This window comes from Leucopleurus acutus, assembly GCF_964270905.1.
Source record: "Leucopleurus acutus genome assembly, chromosome: 16".
NCBI lineage: Eukaryota > Metazoa > Chordata > Mammalia > Artiodactyla > Delphinidae > Leucopleurus > Leucopleurus acutus.
The window spans coordinates 6,576,667-6,591,796 of record NC_139158.1 but is presented as its reverse complement, the minus strand read 5'-3'; the positions used below and the strand labels follow the sequence as shown (position 1 = coordinate 6,591,796).

The window sequence follows — 15,130 nt, the reverse complement described above, 5'->3', positions numbered from 1 at the left end:
CCTTCTTCTCTCCCCTGTACTCACTCTCCCTCTCTCCCTCTCTCCCTCTCTCTCTCTCTCTCTCTCTTTCCCTCTCTCCCTCTCTCCCTCTCTCTCTCTCTCTCACACACACACACACACACACACACACACACACGTGCGCGCGCGCTGGGTGGAAGGAAATAGTAGTCAGCTTCCCCCACGTGACTTTCTCTTTCAGTATTGTACAGTCAGTTCCTCAGAATAAAAGTTTGATTTTTAAATTGTGATCCACCTCAGTCCTTCCTGGGTCAGGTCCCACGGACGGGCGGTTGAACCCGTGGAGCCCCCCTGCTCTCTAGGACTCAGGACCCTTCCAGCCAGAGCCACAGCCACAGGCCAGGATGCTGGGAGAGGAAACGTTGTCCTTGTCCTGATGCACAGATCACCTCCTTTGCCACTCGTGTCCTCGTTTGGGAGCCTCAGATCCGAATGACGTAGGCGTCGCTGTGGCTTAGGTGTCGCACCCACTTGTGGGGATTGGCGTTGCTGCATGGTCTGAACGCCAGCCTGAGGAAGCGAACCTGGAGGCCAGAGCATGTGTGCCGGGGAAGTTCAAACGAGAGACTGGCGGGGCCCAGCCCCAGAGGAGGAGCCGAGGTGGAGGGGCCTTGGCCGGGAGGCCCGGGGAGGCCCGGGACGTCCATCTGTGAGGGGCAGAGGCAGGAGGAGGGTGCTGAAGGCATCAACAGGAAGGAGGGCAGGGGAGCCGAGGGGCCAGGAAGCTGACCACGCGGACCGACCGCATTAGGAGGCTATGGGTCAGGGCTGAAAGTGGAGGTGGGAGGAGAGGGCCTTCGAGACTCAGCGGCTGATACCTGGAAAAGGCCTGAGAGCTGAGAGCCTCCCTGCACCCGAGGAAGGTCCCAGCGAAGGGCTCCCTCCCCCAGCTCTGCCTTCTGCTCTGGGCTGCTCAGCTCCTGAGACAGGCTGGAGTTGGGAGAGGAAAGGTGCTGGGTTAGCCCCTGCCATCCCACAGCTCCCACTTTCCTCCCCCAGTGCTGTCCTGTTGTCCGGAGAAGCTGGTAAACCCACCCGTGGGCCCACGGTGCACACACGCTCACCTGACCACCCCCCGTGGCAGGGGAAGGTGCAGCCTGACGTTGAGAGCCTGGCTGCAAGGATAAAAGGACCAGAGTCAGCCCCAGGAAGGTCGTGACGTGTCCCATCTTCATTACTGTCATGACTGGAGTTCTGCACAAGTGCCACTCCACCCCCTTCCCAAACTCTAGTGCCTCTAAGCTGGATTCTGAGGCTGGTTGGCCGCACCTGAAGGTGGAAACAGCAGGTATCTTGGCCTTGTCTCCTACCCTACGTAGCTGGACTAAGCTTGGCTACCCCCACTTACCTCTTTGGGGGCAGGTCACATCGTAACTTCAGATAAACCTGGAGCCTGGGTGGGAGGGCACAACACCATTACTCAGGCCCTATCCTACCGGCATCTCACCATCCCTCACACAGGGCCCCCACGTGTGGCTGCGTGGATTTTGCCCCAAGACAGACAGAGAAGGGCTGAAATCCACCCAACTCCACGAGCCATTACGTTCACGGAGCTGGGTCCACTTGTGGGGGAGGGTGCTTTTACTAACTTGGAGCCAATATCACCACCACCACCACTCCTTCACAGCCAGTCCGAGGGGTAAACAGATACGTGTATATATGTGCACACACACACACGTACGTGCGTTCACATGTTGGCTTGGGCTCCAGAGAACTTCTAGAACGGGGAAACGGTCTCACCTGCCTGAGCCTCGGTCCCAATGCACGGAGGGAAAGAGCCGGAAGGGGAGCGGGGAGGGGAGGTCATCTGAGAGTTGATACCTCATCACCGTCAGCTGAGACCAGAGAGGAATGGAGGTGAGTTTGGTCTCCTCACACCTGAACTGCCTCCCTTCCCCTCGGTAGGTGGAATATGCTAGGCCAGCCCGATCCTGACCTCACCCTGAGGTGGCTGCAGGCGGAGGATTCGATGAGATTCAAACTCATCCAGATGCACCGAGCTGTGAAATGAGACCTCATCCACCCGAATTCCTGGCCCATAACCTGGAAAGAGAGAAAGACCCCTCTCCTAACCCATATTTTGGGAGGGGGTGGGGAGCTGTCTCTAGCTTCCCTCCATGAAAACTTTGACAGTGACCTCGACCTAGGAGAGAAAGACCCACTTTCTCACCTCTCAGTTCTGACTTCCCCACACAAAACTCTTCCGTCAAGCCGATGCGCATCTCTGTCAGAGGAAAGAACAGAAGAAGCAGCCAAATACCCCATACATGCCACCAAGGAGCCTGTCCCAAACCCCACCCTGGTCCAGCCTGCAGGCTGCTCACCAGAGCCGCTGGGCAGAAAGCTCTTGAGTCGTATCTCTCCCTGCACGTCCACCTTCAGCAGCGAGCCCTGAGAGTGACAGGAGGTCAATGCCCAGACGTGACCTCCCCGACATACTTCCCAAAGGTCGCCTGTCCTCAGCCGCAGGGCTGGGGGCCCAAACTTACGTTAGAGGCTATCAGGACGGACAATCTCTCGACCACATCCAGAAACACTTCATTCTTTTGACTCTAAGGAAAGAGGGATTTGGGGGTTGATCAGCCTGTGTTCTAACGCGGACAGGCAGAAAGGACAGGACGGTGGAGGCTGGAGCCCTGGGTTGGGGACGTGGGTAAGGAAAGGGATCATCCACGTCTAGAGAAGGTGGAAAGATATGCTGGGATCTTGGACTCTGGGGGCTGAGAGAAAAATCAGAGGATCTGAACCCATCAATCCCTCCCTCACCTGGTCAGAGCGGCTGGACAGCACCGGGCGGCTGGCTGCACTGCTGGGGGCCACTTTGCTCTGTTGTGTCTCAGCCCCAAACTGGAAATCATCCAAAGCAATCAATCCTCACGTATGACACTTCCCACTAACCCTCCTCAATCCTGGCCTCATCTGTCCCTGGACTGACCAGGCCAACGCTGCTGAGGTCAAAGAGGCTGAAGGGTTTGCTGACCACAGCCTCCGTCTGGATGAAGTTCCTCAGCATCTCCGTGGATGTGGTCTGTACATAGCCATAGTCCTATAGATAAAGGAAGGGCAGTCTTTGGGTGGTCGGGGGGGAAGGGGTGAAAATGAATGGACTCAGCCTCCCAACCATGGGATGCATCTTCAGGGAACGGGGGACAGGGAGGGACATCCCTGGACCTCACCAGCACTTCATCCAGAAGTTCGTAGACCAGAGCCACGTTGCGGGAGATGGTCCCCTCACCCAGGGAGCCACAGTAATCACCGAGGAGCGTGGCTAGCCTGCAGAACAGGACGGAGTGTGCATACCCTCCTCCTCTCTGACCCCCACGCCCGTGTGCCCAGCCCCGGCCTCCTCACCGGGAGAGCAGCTCTAGGAGGCTGAAGGGAGAAATGTTTTCTGAAGTCGTGGCCACCAAATAGAGGCCGCTGTGTCTGATGTGAATAAAATGACGGTCATCGTGGTGCTGAGGCAGAGGCAGGGGGAAAAAGCATTAGCAAGAAAGAGTTGTGGTGATTCCTGGCCCATGAGACCTGGGCTGGTATCCTGATTCCCCTACTTACTAGCAGCGTGACTTGTGCCACATACGACACCTCCCCAGGACCCAGCTTCCTAATGTGTAAATGGAGTTAATAATAGTACCTACTCCAGAGTGGCTGAGGATTGAGACGTGCGGGGAGCTGTGCCTGGTGCATTGTGAGCGCTCAATAGACTTCTATTAATATTATTTAGAGGAATGTACCCCCCAACTGGAAGCTCTCAAGGAAACAGCCCTGGGAGGAGGCGCCCCCCACCCAGACCCACCAAGCGCATCCCCTCCACCCCACCCCCGCCAGTGGTTACCATGACAACCGGAGACTCGTCTCCAGGCAGTCCCGTCAGCTTCCGGTAGAAGAGCTCGGCCACATCCCGGCCTCCGCTGTCTCCGCGGACTGACCGGGTGGAAGGACAGCTAAGGAGCTGGCGACACTGGCTGGCTCGGGGGCACTAGTCCCACCCAGCCCCTCCCCCCGGCCCCGCTGGCCAAGGATACAGTCCTTGTAGATGAGCGGGTCCCCCTTGGAGGACAGAATGAAGAACTGGGAAATCATGGCCGTTCTGGAGAGTAGACCAGGATACAGCGAAAGTTGGGCCTGCCCCGCCCTGCGGCCCCGGAACAAAAGGACGCGAGTGGGCTGGCCCTTTAAGAGCGATTCTCCTTCGACCGCGGGAAACCCGGCGCCCGCCCAAGCCTCGCCCAGCCTTTCCCTCCTGACACCCGCGCCGCTCCCCCGTCACTCAGCCCAGATTCGCCCGCTGATTGGTTGTGGAAGGGGCCCGTGGCGAGTGGGAGGGGCGGAGGGCCTCTTCTCCGATTGGCCCGCACTCAGCGGCGCTGGTCACGTGGGGAGCGACGTTTCGCGCCAATTTCGGTTGGTCGCCCGCAGTCCGCCGCGCGGACGTTTTTAGCTGTCCGGGGAGTGAAAGCTCAGAGCCCGCGAACTGCTGCTGCACAGCCCTCGGCAGCAATGGCACTTAAGGACTACGCGCTCGAGAAAGGTGAGGGTCTGCAAGTGTGGGAGGGGCGTCCTGCGCGGGAAGTTTCCTGGTCAACACCTGTTTGGGTGGGCGGGGGTCCTGGGGGGCCGGGTTCGGCGCGCGAGGCCCGAGGCAGGGTCGGGAGGTGGCGGGTTGGAGGCACGCGGTGCCTGGGATGCGCACGGGGCGCCGAGGTCGGGGGAAAGCTGGTAACCGGGTACGGGAAAAGAAGTAGGGGTCGTGGTGGGTGGGCGGACACCCCGGCTGTAAGTTCCAGAAGGAAGGGTCGCGCCAAGGGGAGACCAGGATCTCAGGGAACCCTGTCAAAGGTTCAGGGTCGGCCACCCGTAGTCCCACTTCCCTCCGCGCTCTTAGGTGCTCCGAGCGCCCGAGACGCGCCGAAGCCCGGGGGGCGGGCAGGCCGGCCGCTGCGCTCCGGGATTGGCCGCGTTAGGCCCACCTCCAAGCGGAAGTGGAGGCGGGCGGAAGTTGCGCGACGCCGCTGGAAGGAGTGTCGTGTGTAAACAGTGTCCTTCCGCGCGGTGGCCTCGGAGAGAGCTGCTGAGGGTGGGGGCCTGCCTGGAATTGGGGTGCTTATCAGAGGCAGAGGGAGGAAGTGGTGGGGTGGGACGGTGTGGCCCTTGACGAGCCGGCCAATTGCCGGACGGGCTCCCGCCTTGGGCGGAGGAATCCCGGGCTGTGAGGCGGCGGCATCTGGGCCCATGTGCTTCTTTGTTTACTAAGAGCGGAAGCCGTGGCGGGAGAGGGGGTGGGGCGGAGGACGGGCCTGGTGGCGGAGATCCCAGTGAGGGCAGCGGTTTAGGGGACCGAAAGAAAAGGAGAATAAAACGCGTAGAAGAAACGCTGAGAACCTTGAGACCTGAGTGTGTTGCCGGCTGTGGGAGGCCCTTAGAAAACGGTACTGAGATTTCTAACTAAGGCAGAGAGTGGAATTCCCCTGCGGGGAGGGTATCGGTTAATACTCTAAACTGCCAGGGGCCGCTTTTTCTTCCCTAGGCCAAAACAGGCTTGTGAAAAAGAGTTCTGCCCTGTTTGGGGAGAATTAGGTAGGCTTATTTGAATGTTGTTTCAATTGATGAGTTCATCGATCTCATTTTAAATGGAGGTGAGTTTCTTAGATTTCTCTCAGACGGGTTTTGCAGTAAGGTATCTGAAGAAAGGTTGACTTTTACGGTTTTACGCTTTTCTTATAGAAAAGGTGAAGAAGTTCCTACAAGAGTTTTACCAGGATGATGAATTTGGCAAGAAGCAGTTCAAGTATGGGAACCAGTTGGTAAGTCTAAGGTTGGGTAGAGGGAATGGGGCAGTGACTTAAGCTATAAGAGCTATTAGCAAATGCATTTTTGTGTAAGTTACAAACTTAACACTATACCTGATACCAGTGTATCACTAGATTCACAATAATTAAGGTATTTTCAGGGGTTAGGGGAGCTGAGAAGTGAGTCTTGTTCTGTCTCACACTGCTGTTTCTCCCATGTGGGGCCTGGGACCTGTGTGCTGAGCTTGTGGTGACAGATTTTTGCTTGTCAACACTGGTAAGGTAAATTTGGCCCCGTGGCTATCTCCTCCCCACCCCAGGTTCGATTGGCTCATCGGGAGCAAGTGGCAGTGTACATAGACCTAGATGATGTAGCTGAGGATGACCCTGAGCTGGTGGATTCAATTTGTGAGAACACCAAGCGCTATGCCAAGCTCTTCGCTGATGCTATACAAGAGCTGCTGCCTCAGTACAAGGAGAGGGAGGTGAGGAAAATGCAGGGCGTGGAACTTAGGTATTTTTCGAGAAGGTTCTTGGGGGGGCAGAAAGCTGGCTTTCCAAGCTGGCAGAAAGGGGGCAGTGATTTCTACCTGGCCCCCTTTACGTGCTGTCCTTTCACCATCCTGGTTTTTGCCTTTTCCTTTAGGTGGTAAATAAAGATGTTCTGGACGTTTACATTGAGCACCGGTTGATGATGGAGCAGCGGAGCCGGGACCCTGGGGCAGCCCGGAGCCCCCAGAACCAGTATCCTCCTGAACTTATGCGCAGATTGTGAGTGGTCTCGGTTGGGAAGGGTGTGGGGTTTGATCCCCAGAGCCTTGCTAACGACAGTTTTTTCCCTTAGTGAGCTGTATTTTCAAGGTCCCAGTAGTAACAAGCCTCGCGTGATCCGGGAAGTACGGGCTGACTCTGTGGGGAAATTGGTAACAGTGCGTGGAATTGTCACTCGTGTCTCTGAAGTCAAACCCAGGATGGTGGTGGCCACTTACACGTGTGACCAGTGTGGGGCAGAGACCTATCAGCCGGTATGTATGGAGCAACGAACAGTGCATTTTGTAAGAACTAGTTTTGTCTGCTGATGTTCACTTGTTATATTTTCTGATTATCGTAAAGCATACTGGTATGTTCACCTTTCATTTTCTTTTTAGCGTGGAGTGGTCTTTTTGCACATTCTATGTTTTTTGTGTTTGTTGACATCTTCTAGGGATAACGTAAGACATTCGAAAGTTCCCTGGCTTTTATGACAAAGAGGAATGTGATTCAAGTAAATGACTCTAAGGGGCTCCTTTTCTTATGATTTCCTTTGGTGTTTCCTTTTTTGTATCTTAGATCCAGTCTCCCACTTTCATGCCTCTGATCATGTGCCCGAGCCAGGAGTGCCAGACCAACCGCTCAGGAGGGCGGCTGTACCTACAGACACGTGGCTCCAAGTTCATCAAATTCCAGGATATGAAGATGCAAGAACATGTGAGTTTGGGATGTGTGGTCCAGGACCCAGGGAAGGTGGAGCTTGGGAGTCCACTGGAGTAGGAGGAAGAAATTAGAACAAGCGAGAGAGGAGCTGAGGCAGAGAAGTCATCAAGAGCAGCAGGGAAGTTTAACTGGAACTTTCTGATTAAGTTGGGAAGAGGTAAAGGAGAGCTCAGCTTCCCTCCTGTGAGCTTCTGTGAGGCCGAGCAGGCCGGGAAGCGGAAGAGCAGTGTGCCTGGGGAGGGGAGGTCAGTCTTTGGAGGCCTCACGTACCCTTCTCCCCCAGAGCGACCAAGTGCCCGTGGGAAATATCCCTCGCAGCATCACGGTGCTGGTAGAAGGAGAGAACACAAGGATTGCCCAGCCCGGGGACCATGTCAGTGTCACCGGTATCTTCTTGCCAGTCCTGCGCGCTGGGTTCCGACAGATGGTCCAGGTGAGAAAGGGAGTTTAAAATGAGGAGGTGGTTTTTCCTTTTTCTTCTTATCCCCTTATTCTTATCCAGCCCCACAGAGAAAAGTGTCAATAGCAGGACACCAAAGCAGAACGAAAGGTTTTGTTAGGAACTCCTGAGGGAATCACGTGGATGGGCAAGTTAAAGAACTTCATCCATACCCTGGCATCTTCCTGCCCAAGGGTTTACTCTCGGAAACTTACCTGGAAGCCCATCGGATTGTGAAGATGAGTAAGAGTGAGGATGATGAGTCTGGGGCAGGAGAACTGAGCAGGGAGGAACTGAGGCAAATTGCAGGTGAGGGGTCGGGGGAAAGACTGGGAATGTGAGTTTCATCCGGGCACTTTTTATCCCCCAGAAAACGCTCTTACTTTTCCCTTTCCCACAGAGGAGGATTTCTATGAAAAGTTGGCAGCCTCCATCGCCCCAGAGATCTATGGGCACGAAGATGTGAAGAAGGCACTGCTGCTCCTGCTGGTGGGAGGGGTGGACCAGTCTCCTCGAGGCATGAAGATCAGGGGTGAGTGCAGCGTTCAGGAAGAAAGGATGGGTGACCAGGGCCCGTGTCCCATAGGCCACAGAATAAAAGAGCAGGCGTCTTGGCTTCCAGGGCATGGGGTGGGATTAAAAGAAATGGTGCTGGGCATGATGGGGGCAGATCTCGAAAGCACTTTTCTCTGTGTTTGGACGACTTGCATTGAAGGAATAGTCACTCAGGGGCTTCCTTCCCTTCCTCCAGGCAACATCAACATCTGCCTGATGGGGGATCCTGGTGTGGCCAAGTCTCAGCTCCTGTCTTACATTGACCGCCTGGCCCCCCGCAGTGAGTAGTCAGATCCTGGGAAAGGCAAACTGAGGGCAGGAGTAGGACCACCATGTGTCCGTGTTTGTTCTCTTCTGGGAGCGTTGGGGAATGGAGATTGAGTGCCACCACCCACAGACCTGCAGCTGCCTTGGGAAGGCCTGGCTGGGTCAGAGCAGTTCAGTACAGGCCTTGCCTCACTAGCCCTGTTTCTTCTGTCCTTTGCCCCGTCGTTGCTCCCTTGTTCTCTCTGCTTTCCCTAAACATGTCTATTTTCTTTCTCCCTGGCCCTTTTGTTCAGGCCAGTACACAACAGGCCGCGGCTCCTCCGGAGTGGGGCTCACAGCAGCTGTGCTGAGAGACTCCATGAGTGGAGAGCTGACCTTGGAGGGTGGCGCCCTCGTGCTGGCTGACCAGGGTGTGTGCTGCATTGATGAATTTGACAAGATGGCGGAGGCTGACCGCACGGCCATCCACGAGGTCATGGAGCAGCAAACCATCTCCATTGCCAAGGCAGGCATCCTCACAACGCTCAATGCCCGCTGCTCCATCCTGGCTGCCGCCAACCCTGCCTATGGGCGCTACAACCCTCGCCGCAGCCTGGAGCAGAACATACAGCTTCCTGCTGCGCTGCTCTCCCGATTTGACCTTCTCTGGCTGATCCAGGACCGGCCTGACCGAGACAACGACCTGAGGTGAATGCAGCTCAGCACTCAAGGAGACACCCCTTAGTAACAGTCTCTGGAGTTGGAGGAGAAATTGGAAAACTCATTGTCTGCTCATGGAAACTCCAGAACCTTTCCCTCATACAGCAGGGGCTGGTCGGCAGTTGTTAGAGTGGGTCAGGGTTGAAAGTTTGTCCCTGCCAGGCTGTGAGGTGGAGAGGTGAGGGGCCAAGATGTAGAGTTCGGGTGTGACGTGTAGCACCAAAGAGACAGGGTTCCTACTTGTCTCCCCTCTTCCCAGGTTGGCCCAGCACATCACCTATGTGCACCAGCACAGCCGGCAGCCCCCCGCCCAGTTTGAACCTTTGGACATGAAGCTCATGAGGTAGGAGAGCTGGGCGAGGACTGGTGTACTTGCCCAAGTGCCATGGGTGGCAGTGTCTTGGCCTGTGTGTGCGTCTCTTGAAAAGCTTTCACTCCTCCTCCACATGTCCTGAGTCTAAGAACAGTGAGTCTAGGTCCCCCCAGCCTGGCCACGGGAGACCATGACGCAGAACCTGCCTTTCATGCTACCTCCACCACCTGCCCATCTCAGGGTTGAGACAGGTTCAGATTTTTGGCAAAGCTGCATCCTGCTGCACAGATACTTGGTAGCACTATTCTCTCCATGGAGTCTGTCCAGGGACTCCCAGGGATTCCTCAAGTTTTTCTTCTTTTTACCTATTCACTTGAAGTTAACAAAACCGTCTCTTAAGACAGGTGGATTTGTCATATTCATGTAATGGCCATTTTCCTAAAAATTGGGGAATAATTTGAAATGCAGCATTTGGAGAAATCCATCAGTGATACTTAAGCAAGCAGATACTCATCTGCTGATTTTGTTTTTTCTACTTAAAAATACACCCCCCCAAAGTAAAACTCTTAATGCAGAAAAAACATACTCTTTGCACCCCTCTCTCCTGCTTTCCCACAGACGTTACATAGCTATGTGCCAGGAGAAGCAGCCCACAGTGCCAGAGTCTCTGGCCGACTACATCACAGCAGCGTATGTGGAGATGAGGCGAGAGGCCTGGGCCAGTAAGGACGCCACCTACACTTCCGCCCGGACTCTGCTGGCTATCCTGCGACTGTCCACTGCTCTGGTGAGTGCCAGTCTGTCCTGCTGGAGGATGGTCCATTTGGGCTGTACTGGGCAGCCTGCCTTAACGTGGCCCCTCTCGCGGCCTCCCTCCGCGCAGGCCCTGCCGGGGCTAAAGTGCTGACAGTGCAGATAGCGGTCCTCTCTGTGCTACCGCACTGTGGGTACTTGCTGCTCCAGCAGGGCACGCCCAGCGTCCGTGGAGGGAAAGGCCTTCTCCCTGCTTCTCCGACCTCACCGAGGGGGTGGATGAGTTAACTTCACTCCCTGTGTCCCAGATCCTGTGCTAGGAACGTTCATTTCTGTCCTCACATCTTGGACCTTAGTCCTGGGGGCTCCAAAGTGCTGTTCGTGCAGGTAGTGTGATTACCTGACCTACTGCTGAGCTAGCACTTCCCGAGCCCCAGGGACACTACCTCTCTGCCAGTTGCTTTCTTGGCTGAGCTCCCCAAGCTCCATCTGTCGTGGTGGGGAGCCCAGTGGAGTTCAGAAGGGTCTGGTCTCCCTCACAGGACAGCTGAACACCGGGACTGGCCAGTGTTGAGAGGCGGAGACTTGGGCAATTGCTGGACGCTGCCCTGGGCATTGCACTTGTCTCGGTCTGACAGTGCCGGCCCCACACTGCGGATGCTTGGCGGGAGGGGAGGGGCCTCTACTCCTTTGTGAGTAGGAACACGTGGGTTGCCCAACCTTAAAGCTGGAGCTGTGGGGGGGGGTCCCTGACTTTGTTCCACCCCCCTCCTCCCGTTCCCATCTCTCCCTACCTTCCCCTTAGGCACGTCTGCGAATGGTGGACACAGTGGAGAAGGAGGATGTGAATGAAGCCATACGGCTAATGGAGATGTCCAAGGACTCCCTTCTGGGTGACAAGGGGCAAGCAGCCAGGTGAGCGGCTTAGTGAAGGATGTCAGGAGTTACCTTGACCTTCTTGAGCAGAAAATTTATCCTGTGGCTTCTGCATCCCTGTGTCTGTGATGTTGGCCTCAGAATTCTAACCCTGACCACTGCTGTTCTGTTGGTACTGGGTGTTCTTGTTGTACCCTGACCTTGCACACCCATGCTTGTTTCCTTCAGGACCCAGAGACCAGCGGATGTGATATTTGCTACTGTCCGTGAGTTGGCCTCAGAGGGCCGCAGCGTCCGGTATTCCGAGGCAGAGCAGCGCTGCGTGTCTCGCGGCTTCACACCTGCTCAGTTCCAGGCGGCCCTAGACGAGTACGAGGAGCTGAACGTCTGGCAGGTCAATGCCGCCCGGACACGGGTCACTTTTGTGTGATTCCAGTCGCTTGAGACACTGGTATCTACTCTGCATATGGTCCTAATCCCCCTTACTTTAAAGACCTAGAGATGCCCTTGAGGGGAAAGGAGGATCCCTTCTTTTTCCCAAGCTGCACTTGTTTTACTCATTCATTTTGCTAATAAAGTGTGTGTAGATTTGCTGCCTTCTGTTAAAACAGGGTATTTTGAGTTTTCTAGATTCCTGTCTTTTCTCTTTACGCTTGTCTTATTCCAGCCACTCATAGTCTACTCAGGGGAGTTCTTGCTCTGCCTGCCAGGCACTGATAGAGACTGCACGGGGTCTCCACTCCCTCCCCCGCTCCAGTTTATAGTCTCAAAGTATGGACACGAGTACCTCTGCCTTCTGGGGTTCAGGCACATACCTCCCTGTGGTAAACACTCAGTGCTGCAGTAACTGAGAAACACTTCTCGGCCATCCACTGAGCCTGTAGGATCAAGGCTTTAAGATCCAAAAGAGCGTGGCACCTAACAGAGAGGACAGAGCCACTAGAAGGGGTGCGGAGGGGCTGCTCCCCTTTTATTAGCAACAGGTTTCTCTAAATGGAGTGTAGCACCCTCCTCTCGACAGCTGTCCGACCCCTGTGCTGCATCCTTTCAAGTATCCTCTCATCAGAAGAAGAGCCCCCGCATCCGCCTGCCAATGCCTTGTCGGTCATAGAGGACATTGAACTTGTTCACAAACTGGTTCATGGTGTTGCACGTCTTGGTGATGGTGCCAAGGTAGGCCATGAGCCCCACGTCATTGCATTGCTGCGAGGGAACAGAAAGAGCCAGTTCCCCAGGGGCTCTGGGTCCCCCGCTGCATGCCCAGGGAACAGCCAGGTCCCAGGTCCTACGTGCAGAAATGACGGTGCGAGCCCCACCTCCCTGTCCTGGGCTTTACACTCACATCGTAGAAGTCTGTCTTGAACTTGTCTGTGCTGAGCACTGGGAGGCAGTGACACAGAGCATAGGCCTCACGCAGGATCTCATGGTTAAAGGGGACCTCGCCTAAAGGCACAACAGAGGCTGCGTTAACGTGGATGCTGTCACTTCCCCAGGAGGGAGAGGAAAAGGGGTTCAAGTGCCGGGGAGACACCTGTCCTACCTGCTTCGGAGGCCTTGACGTACTCCAAGATGAGCTTGACGCGGCTGTGCAGCATCTTGATGGCACTGTGCTGTGCGATCAGGTGTTCAGCCACTGCAGGGGGACAGGGACAGGCCAAGGTGGAGAAGGAGTGGGGCCACACCTTCCACCCCTACTTACGAAGCCCCTCCAGCCTCCCCTACCAGTGGAGTTCTCTCCACTGCCTGTTGCTGTCATTCGTGCCACGTGGTCCACACCAATGCGTTCAGCTTCCTCTGTGGCCAGAGTGTAGGTCAGCTCAGCAAACAGCATTGTGGCCTACAGGGCACACACAGTCAAAAGGAGGAAATGCCAGGAGCAGAATCAGGGTTGAAGGGCAGGGCATTACCTACCTCTCCATTGATTATATCTATGACAGACTCAAAAACGCTGACGGGAAGCTGTAAAGAAGAGATGGGAGAATAGCTCTTACTAACATCAAACACACCTGAACCTATATGTTAAGTGCCAAAAACTTGGGCTTGGCCCTTTCACATTACATTTTCTCATCTAATCTTCCAAAGTACCTAGTGAAGTAGGAATTACCCCATTTTACACACGGGGAAAATGCACTTTAGAGGTTAAGTGACTAACCCAAAGTCTCACAGCTGGTAAACTGCAAAAGAGATTCAATTCAATAAAAATGTCATACAGTTAAAGATAGCAGGATGAGAATGAAAGATGGCCATAGTGATGGACAAGCAGGACAAAGTGGGCACGGGGTCAGTTTTACTCACATCTGTGTGCTTGGTCATAGGGTTCAACTTAAGAAACAGAGGGCTCTCAATTATCTCGCACACCTGGAAGAGGGGGAGAATACACAAGTGTCAGGGCCCATCTTCCCCTCATCCTCTAGTCTCTGCCCCAGCATGCACAAGTGTGAGTGTGTATACCTGCTTATGGACGTGGATGTCGGAGGGGTCAGGCGGCCCCCCTGTGGTATACCAACCGAGGAACTCCAGCTCCTTGAATACCTGTTTAACTGGAGAGGAAGGGGCCAGAATATTTCTTGAAACCATCCTTCCTTAATTTGAAATTCCTGGTGTATTTTTACCAGCTTCTCCCCTTCCCATGCTGGTTCTATTTAGAATAATTAATCTCCTCAGTCTTCTCACTTTCTTTGCAGGGAATAAATGAATGTGTCCTTTTTCTAAGGTCTCTTCAGCTACTCTAGCTTCACTTTTCCTCCGTTCTCGTCCTATCCTGTTTACTTTTTTTCCCGACCCTCTCCATCTTCCCCACTCTGCTTTTTTTCCCCACTCCCACTCCTCCCCCACGTCTATTCCCCTCTCACACTGCTCCTCCTTGGTGTAATAATATTCCTTGTCAATGATAATCTTCTCTTCCACGGTGTGGGACAGCAGCTCAAAGGAGTTCATCACCTCGATATTTCGGCCCTCCTGCTTCCCGATCAGAGCCCCAATCACTGGATGAGAGAAGGACACATAAGAGGTGAGGGTAAGGAAACCCCAAACTTCCCTAATCATTATAGCTTGAGGGTCTGAGGTCAGTGTGAACCAAATATTAGGGAAACGGTGATCTGCGGAGGAGGAACCGGCTTCAGTAAAGGAAGGGGAAAGACCACCATTTGGGGGAGGTGACCAAGGAGAGGAGGCTGGAGAATTACGCCGAACACTCACCCTGCATAGGCCGCCCCTCCTGCGAGCGCATGCGAATCCAATGATCTGAGATGTTGAGAATGACGAGGGGATGAAGAGCGACTGAAACGCTGCCAGTCACTCCGGAGGCCATCACGCTGGGCACGACTAAGGGAGGAAGAAGAGGGGGTGAGAGTCCTCCCGGGAGACGGGAGTGAGAGACGGCAGAGTCGGGCCATACATCCCTCCCGCAAGTTAACCCAGGGAGCTCGCTTTTGACCCGCCCTCCCGACTTCTCCCGGGAGTCCAGGACGGCCTTGACGCGCCCCCAAGGAAGTCTCCAGAAGCCGCTCCCGCGCGGCCCATTACCTGCTGCATCCACCTCCATCCCGCTGCTCCCTCCGGTCCCGTTCGCCGTAGGGGCCGCCGCCGCCGCCGCCGCCGCCATTTCCCCCGCGCCCGCCAGCGTCGGCCCCGCCCCCTCCCTCCCTCTCTCCTCCCCCTCCCTCCCCTCCTCCCCTCCCTCCCGGCTTCCGTAGGCAGAGGCGCATGCGCAGTGTCGCCGTGGCGCGCGCACGCCCCGAAACCTGGGGTGCGCCGGCTGTATTTACCTAGTCTCGGTGGGGTGGCACAGGCGGCCCTGGGGTGGGGAGAGCCGGCAGGTTTTCGTAGCCCCTCTAGCCTTCAGCTGACCTTGAACAAATTACCTAACCCCACCCTGCTCGTCCTCGTCAGTAAAAGTGGGATCAGACTACCTAGTTCCTAAGGCTGTTGCAGAATGAATGAAACGTC

General features: G+C 55.3%; 3 protein-coding genes across 5 annotated transcripts; 1 reads left to right on the top strand and 2 right to left on the bottom strand.

The window, feature by feature from the left end:
• Positions 1-96: 96 nt before the first annotated feature.
• Positions 97-4,131, bottom strand: AP4M1 (adaptor related protein complex 4 subunit mu 1). The gene is made up of 15 exons (XM_082856548.1): positions 4,044-4,131; positions 3,854-3,942; positions 3,370-3,476; positions 3,195-3,291; positions 2,954-3,064; positions 2,785-2,865; positions 2,508-2,570; positions 2,343-2,409; positions 2,189-2,242; positions 1,955-2,061; positions 1,759-1,853; positions 1,367-1,411; positions 1,083-1,133; positions 837-948; positions 97-665 (listed from the first exon to the last, which is right to left on the bottom strand). Exons 1-15 carry the CDS (start codon positions 4,099-4,101, stop codon positions 441-443), a joined length of 1,362 nt encoding a protein of 453 aa, XP_082712674.1. The 5' UTR covers positions 4,102-4,131; the 3' UTR covers positions 97-440.
• Positions 4,132-4,469: 338 nt separating this feature from the next.
• On the top strand, positions 4,470-11,770 carry MCM7 (minichromosome maintenance complex component 7). Of its 3 annotated transcripts, none has more exons than XM_082858255.1 (15): positions 4,470-4,549; positions 5,743-5,822; positions 6,128-6,292; positions 6,454-6,578; positions 6,652-6,832; positions 7,137-7,274; positions 7,564-7,713; positions 7,914-8,028; positions 8,120-8,251; positions 8,471-8,554; positions 8,835-9,228; positions 9,500-9,583; positions 10,172-10,340; positions 11,112-11,221; positions 11,411-11,770. In XM_082858255.1, exons 1-15 carry the CDS (start codon positions 4,519-4,521, stop codon positions 11,610-11,612), a joined length of 2,160 nt encoding a protein of 719 aa, XP_082714381.1. In that variant the 5' UTR covers positions 4,470-4,518; the 3' UTR covers positions 11,613-11,770. The 3 variants fall into 3 exon arrangements, with proteins under 3 accessions (XP_082714381.1, XP_082714382.1, XP_082714383.1); XM_082858256.1 differs by lacking the exon at positions 4,470-4,549 and adding an exon at positions 5,357-5,447; XM_082858257.1 differs by lacking the exon at positions 4,470-4,549 and adding an exon at positions 5,627-5,654.
• Positions 11,771-12,128: 358 nt separating this feature from the next.
• Positions 12,129-14,793, bottom strand: COPS6 (COP9 signalosome subunit 6). Its single transcript, XM_082857587.1, has 10 exons — positions 14,708-14,793; positions 14,381-14,506; positions 14,035-14,166; positions 13,634-13,722; positions 13,478-13,540; positions 13,094-13,141; positions 12,905-13,019; positions 12,723-12,815; positions 12,525-12,625; positions 12,129-12,385 (listed from the first exon to the last, which is right to left on the bottom strand). Exons 1-10 carry the CDS (start codon positions 14,784-14,786, stop codon positions 12,245-12,247), a joined length of 987 nt encoding a protein of 328 aa, XP_082713713.1. The 5' UTR covers positions 14,787-14,793; the 3' UTR covers positions 12,129-12,244.
• Positions 14,794-15,130: the final 337 nt, after the last annotated feature.

What these genes read in the sequence shown, in the direction of transcription:
- MCM7 (XM_082858255.1), top strand. Translation starts at nt 4,519, where the DNA reads ATGGCACTTAAGGACTACGCGCTCGAGAAAG. An exon ending in GGACTACGCGCTCGAGAAAG is followed by an intron (nt 4,550 to 5,742) that starts GTGAGGGTCTGC and finishes CTTTTCTTATAG; the next exon opens with AAAAGGTGAAGAAGTTCCTA. An exon ending in ATATGAAGATGCAAGAACAT is followed by an intron (nt 7,275 to 7,563) that starts GTGAGTTTGGGA and finishes CTTCTCCCCCAG; the next exon opens with AGCGACCAAGTGCCCGTGGG.
- COPS6 (XM_082857587.1), bottom strand. Translation starts at nt 14,786, where the DNA reads ATGGCGGCGGCGGCGGCGGCGGCGGCCCCTACGGCGAACGGGACCGGA. An exon ending in TTACACCAAGGAGGAGCAGT is followed by an intron (nt 13,723 to 14,034) that starts GTGAGAGGGGAA and finishes CTTCCTCTCCAG; the next exon opens with TTAAACAGGTATTCAAGGAG. An exon ending in CAGTGGAGAGAACTCCACTG is followed by an intron (nt 12,816 to 12,904) that starts GTAGGGGAGGCT and finishes GTCCCCCTGCAG; the next exon opens with TGGCTGAACACCTGATCGCA.
- AP4M1 (XM_082856548.1), bottom strand. Translation starts at nt 4,101, where the DNA reads ATGATTTCCCAGTTCTTCATTCTGTCCTCCAAGGGGGACCCGCTCATC. An exon ending in ACCTCAGCAGCGTTGGCCTG is followed by an intron (nt 2,866 to 2,953) that starts GTCAGTCCAGGG and finishes GATGATTTCCAG; the next exon opens with TTTGGGGCTGAGACACAACA. An exon ending in CTGCCACGGGGGGTGGTCAG is followed by an intron (nt 949 to 1,082) that starts GTGAGCGTGTGT and finishes TCCCAACTCCAG; the next exon opens with CCTGTCTCAGGAGCTGAGCA.